Raw genomic sequence first — 11,745 nt, forward strand, 5'->3', positions numbered from 1 at the left:
TTACTACCGGATTAATACAAAGTTTGTTTGTTTATCCTCTCTTATCTCTTCCGTCTTTGAACAAAACCATGAAAATCACGGAATCGATCCCGAAACCCGGACCTACAACTTCACACAATTGCGGCGGTGCTCCAATTCATGATTAGACGTCGTTGAGTTAACAAGATGGTGATGTTATCTGTTTATGGAGGTTACTTTTTCCAGAAGATACAACATTTGCAGGTTTGGTTCAATGATGATTTTAGAACCATTTCAAACTGAATTGATTCACATGACGGTGTGTTTCTTTTTTATATATAAAAAAACTTTCATCAAAGTGGTTATAACGATTTATTTGATTCTCAATGATAGTCATTTAAGCAAGATCAGTTACGACACTTGATAAAATGAAACGGATTATTTAAGTTACATTGCATTCAATAAAAAAGTTAATTCCAATTATATGTTTATTTATTGGTTTATTTGAGTTTTCAACTCCATGAGGAGTTCGGTTTTGATCACTTATTATATAAATATATGTTTGAAATATTATTAATTTTATACATTTATCTGATAATCATAAAAATAAAATATTGATAAGTAGTACTGATGGAAAATTTTATACATTTATCTTAATTATAGGTTACAAAGGTGCCGAAATCACTAAAATGCCCCTAAAGTGCCTTAAATTTTTGGGAAATGCGCAAGTTTACCCCCTCTAAAATAGTTTGGCTCTCTTATACATGTTGCTTCAAAATGTGTACACAATGTAAAATTACCAAAAGGGTAAAAATCCTAGTTTTCTTTTAATAAGGTAGTATAGAAGTATAGATTATTTATATTTATACATACTATTAAATCATGAAAATCACAATGGTTGCATGTTTAACCTTTAATTTAATCAATTAATTCCTTTTATTATTATAAAACTTATATTTAATTGCTTAATTTAATTCAATTAATGGAAGACATAAGTGGGCATGGATTCCATGGATGAAATGTCTAGATTGCCCTCAAAGTGTCTTAAAACTTTGGAAAATGTCCAAGTTTCCCCCTCTAAAATGGCTTGCTTCATTTGTACATGGTGCTACAAGATTTGTACCTAGGCAAAATTACGAAAAGGGTAGAAAACCTAGTTCTCTTAATATAGTATTATAGATTATAGATGATCAATAACAAAAAGGTGTTGAAAAAACGTATCACGCATATATTACTACTGTGCTAAAGAAGAGCATGTTTCAGGGGATTATTGTTGTGGCTTGTTGGTGCATATGGATACGGAAGGCTAGGAATGAATTGAAATTTAAACAAAAATAGGTAAAGATTTAAAACATTATTGTAAATATTAGGCCCTTTGATTTTCTTTGATTTAAGCATAGGTCGAATTGCAGGTCAGCCCTATTGACGGATTGTTGCTCTTTTGATCTGATGTAAGTTTGGTTATTTTGCGCCTTGCCTTTTTTGGGCTGGAGTTGTTTGTTTGTGTTTCATGAAAATAACCGTTTAAAAAACATATATTACTAGTGCACTCCCTGTTGCTTTCAGTTATTTTAGTTATTACTGTTATTTTAAAGAATTCCATGTGGCTCATATATAATATGTAACATACGAAAGTCGTCCTTCTATACACCTCATATAAGACGTAGCATACGAACGATGAGCTTTTATAGAACCACTATAACGACTTATTTGATAAGGGGCACATTTACTGAAAAATGAAGAGGGGTTAAGTCGATTAGCCAAGGCCGTTCCAATGTTTCTATGTTTCTGGTGGCCCTAAGAAACTACAAAGGCGGGGGTCCTTTGAATTGGTATAAAGAAAACATCGGAAGTCTCAATCGCAAGCACAACTAATAACTAAAAGAGTCAAGGTATCAATTAGGATTTTAGGGAAAACAGTGATTTCTCCCCAATCATTTCTCCTAATTTCACCTCAAATTATATACAGATATTATTATAAAAAAGTAGCCATTGGCTATTGCGATAATAATAATCTCTCCTAATTTCACCTCAAATTTCTCCCTAGTCAGCGACATAATTGAGCGGAATTATCATATGCGACGTTACAGTTAGCTAGAATGATGATGTCGGTCTAAATTAATTACGAATTACATATTGCTTGGAATTAGAATTTGGCCTCTTTTATTTTAAACTACTGATAATTCCCGCGAATTTCGCGGTGTTGAAAATTGATATGTTTCTTACTTTTAGAAAAAAAATTACGTTGCTGATCATAAATAAACTGTACGCATGAACTTATTATGGAAATCTGAAGTTGAAGATTAAAATAAAACGAAGCATCGTACTATAGATAAGAAACTATATGAGTTTACAAATTAAAAAATATAGAGAACAAATTATATTGTTGAAGTTGCTTGAGCTTGCAAAACAAAACAAAAAATTATTAGATCTAAAAATGAATATTTAAATTAAAAACAGAAACAACAAAAAGAGTATTCATTAAATCTACATAATATATATTGTTTTTTTACATTCATGACCAATCAAAATAAAGCAAAATAGTAATCTGGATATTAAAATAGGATACACGTTCGTTTGACGATCCGTGTCGAGACCTACAGAGTCTCTGACCACTATTATGCCATGCAGCAGAACCATTTTTTCTGCAAAATAAAAATAAGAAAATTAATTGAATATAAGAAATAGTCATTCATGACTCGTTTATGACAATATATGTTCAGTAACATATGACTTACGAATAGGTCAAGTCGGATGAAATTAGGGCATATCGAAGTAAAAACATAAAAAACACTAAAAGCAAGAATACAATTGAAGGTTTGTATAGTATGTTTTAAAAACTAAATGGTTCCAAATTCTAAAAATAACGGAATTAATTTTGTTAACCCCACTAATCAAAACTGTTTCCATATATCTTATAATCAATGTATAATCATGCTGAGATCAAATCTCAGCCGTCTAAAATAGGAAAATCAATAAGAACGTGGTCAATCCGCATGTTGGAAAGAGATGCCAGTTACCTAAAATATCGGACATAATTTAGTAACTCTCATAACAATTCAAATTCAAATCCCCAAAATATTACAATTTTATTTTAAGTACCTCGCCAACTGAAAATGAAAATGGACTGTTAAATTCAAAAAACTTCCTTAGGTATAACTTATTTCATAGGGGAAGGTTGACAATTAACTATTAACTATCATCGTCTATATCTATATTGAACTAATTAATTGATTAAAATCAATAACTGCTTGCAATAAGGACTACTCGATCAAAATCATAGTCGCAAAATTGTTCAATATTCTCCCTAAAGGTTTTATCAGCACCCCCTTAGATCGATATGCTTAAAAAACAAAAAAGAAGTTCAAAAATTACCTCAAGAAACATATGATGAACCTATCAAAGCCACCAACAATGGATTATGCATCTAGGCACCTCAAAATGGTTCTATAACCTTTTCTCTTAAAAAAGCCTGCATTCACCACTCAACAATAAAAAACTCCACTGTAAAATTTTTATATGGTATAACTACACATCTAAATATATTAGGCCAGGGCCAATAATAGTTTGGAATTAGAAAAAAAAAATCAATTGCATAGAAATAACCTATTCAATCAAATTCTCGTAAGTTATATATAATACCATATAGCCAATCAGTGTCAGAAAACTTAGAAATATACATAAAAAAAGGAATAATATACAGTCATCATGATAATAAAGTGAGATGAGACTTTTAATCACAAAAATGTGTGTCTGGAGGATATAGGCAGAGAGTGGATAATGATTCAGATCATGAAAACATACCTTGAAGATAATCAATGAACAAAAGAAGATTCGGTGGTGGCGTCTGGAGGAAGATTAGTATATGAAAGAATGGCGACTTGAAACGAACAAAAATACTCTTGAGTTTTCCTAGAAAAAACCTTACCGTAAGTTTAGTCAAAATTGTTAAAAGTTTGACTAAAATGTCAAAATTATAATAAATGAGACTATTTACCATATTTAAAAAACTTAAATTATGGATATATAATATTTTAGAATGAAAATTATTAGTAAATTAGTAATTACAAAAACAAAAAATTAAACTAAATAAATGGCAATTAAATTCATTTGTTCAACTTAACAATTGTCAATTGTCAATTGTTAAGTTTCATGGTGAAGAACTTGTATAAAAGACAAAACGCAGTCGAAGGCCCACGACAATTGTTAATCAAAGAAGTATAAAAGACGCTTCAAAACTTACCGCTCTAATGTACGAAGAATCCGGGTGCTTCAATAGGCCATGCATTTGCTTCACCGTAAGTTTCATGGTGAAGAACTTGTATAAAAGACAAAACGCAGTCGAAGGCCCACGACAATTCCCAGTCATCCACACTTGATTATATATCTCATCAATCACCTCATGATAAGTTTTGAAACGATAGAGCTCTTTAAAGTAATCCGATGAACGAATATTCATGCAGAGAACCCTCTCCAAAAGCTGATCAATCGGCTCTTGTGTTTATACTTGACCTAAAAAACAATATAAAGTAGTAGTTAAATCAACTATGAACTATCAAGCATATCTTCTTGAAACTTCCTCAAATTGCTCAACAATATGACAATTAACAATAAAATTTACAACAACATCCACAAATTTATTTCTTTAAATCCAAAATCAGCTTTTTCTTGTGTTTATACTTGACCTAAAAAAATGATAAAGATATAATACTTATACAACTATCAAGCAAATCTTCTTAAAATTTCCTCAAATTACTCAACAACATGACAAAATTTTAACAATAAAATTTACAACAACATCCACAGTGTAATTTCTTTATATCCAAAAGCAGCTGTTTCTTGTGTTTAAAATTGACCTAAAATATGATAAAAAGTAGTACTTATATCAACTATCAAGCATATCTTCTTACAATTTCCTCATATTGCTCAACAATAACATAAAATTAACAACAAAACTTACTACAACATCCACAATTTCATTCCTTTTAACACTACAAACACCTTTGTGTACCAATAGTATCCAAAATAAAAGGTTATAAGCTACAACTCGCAACAATCTATACCCTGAATCCTGATCTATGTTACAAAGTTCACTCTAATTGCTGAAAAATTACCGAATCAATTAACAAAATAAGATAAATAGGTTCTTGAAAATATAGAACACGTCTAACCTATTTAAGGCGATTCAAAAGGCGAATGAGAACCCTAGAGAATGAAATTAAAGAGAAATAATACCTTATTGATGTGATGATGATAGTTGCTAGCGAAGAACTTGATCGAAGAACGGGCGATTTGTTGAGTTATTTTGGGGTTTGTGTGTTCGCGAACAAACCCTAGAACCCAAATCTGAATGGTTTTTGAATAATAGAGAAATAAACATCATTAACAGAAAGAAATCGTATTGTTGAAGATTTCTAGACAACGATTAGAGATTTGGAATCTTACCTAGAAACGTGTAGAAGAAGATGAAACCCTAATCGGAGTTGCCGTATTGGAGAAGATGAAAATGGGGAAACAAAAGGATGGGTTCTTTGTTATATATGGAATGACCCGGATATATAATATGGATCCCCAGTCGGGTTTCACATCAGGGAAATAAGAGGAATAGAAAATGGCGGTAAAATGAGTTTTAGAGGCTCTAGATGGGGGACATGTGTCCCCTAGGTATGGCTTTTATTAGATTAAGAAGATTCGGTTTTTCGATCGAGCATTGCAATAAATATAATTTTTGTTTTGTTCATTTGGGCCTAATATAGTAATACACATATACTATATAATTTTTAAAAAAAAATATTGAGACCCTATTTTTTGGAGGCCTTAGACCGTTGCCTAGTTTTGAAAGCCACTAGGTCCGGCCCTGCGATTAGCACAATCCAAAACTAACTGAATTATCAATATTTGTAATCTTAATTATTCTTATTATTAAAATTCGATGGAAATTACAGAATTTGTTTGGAAAATTATTGTAATTATTGATAATAATTAGATTAGAAACTTGTGTATTACACGCGTTAAATATCTCATTAAACATCTTACATAAGTTACTAACTAGTAACGTAATATATTATGTTTTAACCTATTATTTTTTAATCAACTTTCTTAAATTAAAAATTAGAAGACCAAGGTAGCAAATTGTGTTGCTTGCCAATTTTCACCGCAGTTTAGAATAAAGTCTACATAGTTTATATTAACTCTTCAATATACAAGGTAGCAAATTTAATTTTCTTTTATTTCCCTTATCATAGTAAAATATAACTTTAAACTCTAAACATGTTTACTTAACCATGTTGATTGCTTATTTCTACCGTCGTTTAAATTAAAGACTCCATGCATGGTCTATAATAACTCATGAATATATCATGTAACAAATACATCCTTGTCAGCATCCTTCTACAATCCTGCCGCGAAGCGCGGCTCCAATCGTAGTTTAAAAAAACATTTGATTAATTAATTTACAAACATTCTCCATTGGGAAGATGTTAATCTGCGATGCAGATAATATTTAAGGCTGAAAAGTGATTGGTTTTCAAACTTAATCCTTGAACCGCTACGTTACAAAGAAAAAAAAAATGCATATATATTAAAAAAAATATTCAATATTATTTCCGCGTTATCCAATGTCAAAAGCTAGAATGGCCATATTGTAATGGTTTGGTCAAACAGGTTGTTTCTTCATTCTATACAAGTCTTGTTAATTAACTAGTATAGTTAGATAGTGTGTAAGGTGCATTTTGAAAAGGAACAAAAATATTTGGAATCTTAATTATTCTTATTATTAAATTTCGATAGAAATTACAGAATTTGTTTGGAAAATTATGTTTTAAACTATTGTTTTTTAAGAAAATATACAAGCTATTTCCGCATTGTGTGTTGGTAAACGACATCTGACAACATCCAATGTCAAAAGTTAGAATGATAATTAGTATGTTTGTAGAGTTTTCAGGGGTCTTGCCACTAGGCCATATTGTAATGGTTTGGTCAAACCGGTTGTTTCTTCATTCTATATAAATAGGTCTATGTATTGCCATAAACTCACCAAAACATAAAACATGATGAGCTCTCGACTAACTTGTTCAGTGTTCCTCTTAGTTCTCTCTCTTTCCTTTTGTGTTTCATTTGGAGCATCACCCTACATTTCCGAAGATTTCATAACCTGTCTTCAATCCAAAACCAACAATGTCACCACCTTTTCTCAACTCATCTTCACCCCGGTTAACTCTACTTACTTACCGCTTTGGCAAGCTGCAGCCGACAGCATTCGGTTCGACAACCCCAACATTCGTAAACCCTCAGTCATTGTTACTCCCACCATCGAAACGCAGATCCAAGCTGCTCTTTTCTGCGCCAAGAAACACGGGTACGAAATGCGGATCCGGGATGGGGGGCATGACTTCGAGGGCCTATCGTACACCGCGGATGTTCCGTTTGTCATGCTTGATCTCGTCAACATGAGGGCTATAGACGTCAACGTTGCAAACAGGACTGCATGGGTCCAGGGTGGCGCTTTGCTTGGTGAACTCTACTACACTATTTCTCAGAAAACCGACACCTTGTATTTTCCGGCTGGTATTTGGGCTGGTGTGGGTGTTAGCGGGTTCTTGAGCGGTGGTGGGTATGGTAACCTGTTGAGGAAATACGGGCTCGGTGCTGATAATGTTTTGGATGTTCGTTTCATGGATGTCAATGGAAATATTCTTGATAGAAAATCGATGGGCGAAGATTTGTTTTGGGCGATTCGTGGCGGTGGTGCTTCCAGTTTTGGAATTGTTCTTGCATGGAAGCTGAGGTTGGTTCCAGTCCCGGAAAGAGTTACTCTTTTCACGGTGAATATAACTCTGGAGCAAGGTGTAACGGATATATTCTATAAATATCAATACGTGTTACCAAAATTTAATCGTGATTTACAAATGAGAGTTCAACTTAACACAGAAAATGTAGGCAACACCGCCAAGAAAACCGTTCGAATGTTGTTTAATGGTATTTATCAGGGTCGTATCGACACACTGCTTCCATTGTTGGACCAAAGTTTCCCAGAGCTCAACGTGACACGAGAAATTTGCGAAGAAGTACGAATGGTCCAGACCACCCTTCAGTTTGGAGGCTTTACCACCTCAACCCCAACCGAGGTTCTTGCGAACCGATCAGCCATCCCCAAGGTAAGCTACAAAGGAAAATCAGACTATGTGCGGACTCCGATCCCCAAAAGCGGGCTCAGAAAGCTCTGGAGAAAGATGTTTGAAAACGACAACTCACAGACTCTCTTCATGTACACATTTGGTGGGAAGATGGAGGAGTACTCAGATACAGCACTTCCGTATCCGCATAGAGCTGGGGTGTTGTACCAGGTGTTCAAGAGGGTGGACTTTATGGATCAGCCTTCGGACAAGACTGCGATATCGCGCAGACGGGTAGCATGGCTCCGAAGCTTTGACAAGACTTTGGAACCGTACGTATCCAAGAACCCGAGGGAGGCGTATTCGAACTACAATGATCTTGATTTGGGCGTTGGAAGTGCTACTTATGAAAAAGCAAGTGTTTGGGGAGAGCGGTACTGGAAAAAAGAGAATTTTAAGAAGTTGATTCGGATCAAGGCTAAAGTTGATCCTCGTAATTTCTTTAAGCACCCACAAAGTATACCAGTTTTCTCTATACATCTCTGAGACATGTAGAAGAAAGTTCAGTTTCACTTAAGCTTTTGTTATTTTTCTTTCATTTAAATGTAATAAACTGGTAATAATCAGAAGTTAAAGGTGTTTATTCTGTCAATCTCTTTTATTTTTGGAGCCTTGTTATATACCAACAATTGAAATGAAGCTCTGATCTCCATTGATTTAACAAAATAAAATGTGAGATCCTGAAATTGGTTTGTAGAGATGGGAGATGATCAAATAGGAAGTATCGTTTGGGTAGGAAAGGTAGGAAACAATAATAAGAAGATATGTGGCAAAGTTAAAAAACATAAGGAGTGACATTTTAGTCAAAACCCATCGTCTTCAAAAAAAACACAACATCCGCAATTTATTTCGCTTTTCCGTATACCAAAATCTACCATTTTCAAAACCACAAACTACCACATGACAACCAACACCACCACTATGATCGCCACCATCTTGCCGGAAACAAGATCTGAATCCACCACCACCTTTAACCACTTGTTGCATTTTTCATATCTGAAACCACCAATAGACCATTCACCGCCACCGCTACATCGCCCACCGCCACCGCAACTAGTTTCTCCACAGTGTGTCAGAGTTCTTTCTCCATCCACCGTCATTAATCGGAGTTCTTTTGTAAGTTGTATTTTTTATTTTCATTGTGTTTTAGGTTATCAAACCTCAATTGTGTTTTTTACCTCATTATGTTTTAGTTAAAGTTCTTCTTTTCATTTTTGTTATTCTTGATGTTAAAACAGAGGCATAACCGTGTTAAAAATAGAAACATGACCATGTGAAACCTGTTGCATTTTAGACATTGAGTTTACATTTTAGAACCGAGTGCAAAGAACACGATCATGCTATGACAGAAGCATGATCATGTTGGAATAAAAGCATGACCATGTTAAAACATAAACATTACCATGTTAAAATCATTTGCATTTTAGAACCTTCAGTGCAAATTTTTTATTTTGGGTTTCATTACGTTTTAAAACCTGCAAATTTTTTATTTTGGGTTTCATTACGTTTTAAAACCTGGATTGCAAAAAACATGATCATGCTAAAATAGAAACATGATCATGTTGGAATAAAGGCATGATCACGTTAAAACCCATTGCATTTTAGAACCTGCAGTGCAATGAACATGATCATGCTAAGACAAAGGCATTATCATGTTGGAACCAAGGCATGCCCATGTTAAAACTCCATTGCTTTTTAGAACCTGGAGTGCAAAATATTTGATTTTGGGTTTCGTTTTACTACAACCTGGAGTGCAAAGAACATGATCATGCTAAAATAGAAGCATGGTCATGTTGGAACAAAAGCATGACCATGACCATATTAAAGCATAAACACAAACATGACCATGTTAAAATTACCTCAATTGCTTTTTAGAATTTGCAGTGCAAAATCTTGATTCTGTGTTTCATTGCATTTTAGATGGAGTGTAAAAGAACATGAGCATGTTAAAATAAAAGCATGATCATGTTGGAACAAAGACATGACCATATTAAAACATAAACAAGACCATGTTAAAACCCATTCTTCAAGCATGATCATGTCAGAACAGAGGCATGGCTATGTTAAAACAAAGGCATAGCCATGTTAAAATAGAAACATGACCATGTGAAACCATTTAGACCTGAAGTGTATGTTTTAGAACTTGAGTGCAAAGAACATGATCATGCTAAAACCGAAACATGATCACGTTAAAACAGAGGCATGACCATGTTAAAACATAAACACAACCATCAACCATGTGAAACCCCTTGCATTTTAGAACCTGGGTTATAGTGTGTTGTTCTATCCCTTACGTTTTACGCATCTGCGTTTTCAATAAAAAATCAAAAGTATAGCAATAGTATACTCGTTTTAAAGATAAAAAACGCTCATGTTTTTATGGTGCAATTTTTATAAAAAAAATAATGTCGTATGAAAGAGTTACTAATGTTTTAAAAACGACAGGGAATTGGAGGAGGGAGAAACTATTGACTTGGAAGAACTAGGATACCCTTAATGAAAACTCACGCGCCTCCCATTTTGACCAATTCAACCCATTTAATCAAAGCCATTAATTAGTGGATGGTCAAGATTACTTCCTAATCTTCATACCCAAAAAAACTTTCTAGTATATTCTGACCCTTGTAATGTATTTTTCAAACTTATGTTAAAAATTGAGTGTTGGCTATTTGTAAAGCGAACTCACTATGTTCTTTTTACACAATCTGACATGAAAAGGGAATTAAAATGGAGTCATGTTCACTTATGCAAACTATTATTTTTTTTTTTAATTTTATCTACCATATAATTTTGTTACTCTACTAATTTATAAAATTTAATTTTCTAAAAATTTCTAAGCACGTGATCTTATCTAATTCGTTAACCGTTAGTCATTGTGACTCCCACCATTGAAACGCAGATCCAAGCTGCTCTTTCCTGCGCCAAGAAACATGGGTACGACCCGTTTACATATTCATGATTATAAAGGGAAATATGGAGTTAAATATGGACAACTCACAGACTCTCTTCATGTACACATTTGGTGGGAAGATGGAGGAGTACTCAGATACAACACTTCCGTATCCGCATAGAGCTGGGGTGTTGTGCCAGGTGTTCAAGAGGGTGGACTTTATGGATCAGCCTTCGGACAAGACTGCGATATCGCGCAGACGGGTAGCATGGCTCCGAAGCTTTGACAAGACTTTGGAACCCTGCGTATCCAAGAACCCGAGGGAGGCGTATTCGAACTACAATGATCTTGATTTGGGCGTTGGAAGTGCTACGTATGAAGAAGCAAGTGTTTGGGGAGAGAGATACTGGAAAGGAGAGAATTTTAAGAAGTTAATTCGAATCAAGGCTAAAGTTGATCCTCATAATTTCTTTAAACACCCACAAAGTATACCCATTCTCTACACATCTTGAGATATGTAGAAGAAAGTTCAGTTTCACTTAAGCTTTTGTTATTTTTCTTTCAATTAAAAACTGGTAATAATCAGAAGTTAAAGGTGTTTCTATGAATATCTTTTACTTTTGGAGCCTTATTATATAATATATACAATAACTCCCTTGATTTAACAAAATAAAATGTGAGATCTGGAAATTGGCTTGTACACATAATGTGTTTTTCAAACTT

The 11,745-nt window shown here is 33.8% G+C and overlaps 2 protein-coding genes across 2 annotated transcripts; both read left to right on the forward strand.

Annotated features, from left to right (window-relative positions):
• Window positions 1-7,007: 7,007 nt before the first annotated feature.
• LOC110908081 (berberine bridge enzyme-like 4) lies at window positions 7,008-8,724 on the forward strand. Its single transcript, XM_022152984.2, has one exon. The coding sequence runs from the start codon at window positions 7,008-7,010 to the stop codon at window positions 8,616-8,618; it is 1,611 nt and encodes a 536-aa protein (XP_022008676.1). The 3' UTR covers window positions 8,619-8,724.
• Window positions 8,725-11,105: 2,381 nt separating this feature from the next.
• Window positions 11,106-11,534, forward strand: LOC110906411 (tetrahydrocannabinolic acid synthase). Its single transcript, XM_022151545.1, has one exon. It carries the CDS (start codon window positions 11,106-11,108, stop codon window positions 11,532-11,534), a length of 429 nt encoding a protein of 142 aa, XP_022007237.1.
• Window positions 11,535-11,745: the final 211 nt, after the last annotated feature.

The sequence above is a fragment of the Helianthus annuus genome, chromosome 6 (assembly GCF_002127325.2).
Source record: "Helianthus annuus cultivar XRQ/B chromosome 6, HanXRQr2.0-SUNRISE, whole genome shotgun sequence".
Lineage (NCBI taxonomy): Eukaryota > Viridiplantae > Streptophyta > Magnoliopsida > Asterales > Asteraceae > Helianthus > Helianthus annuus.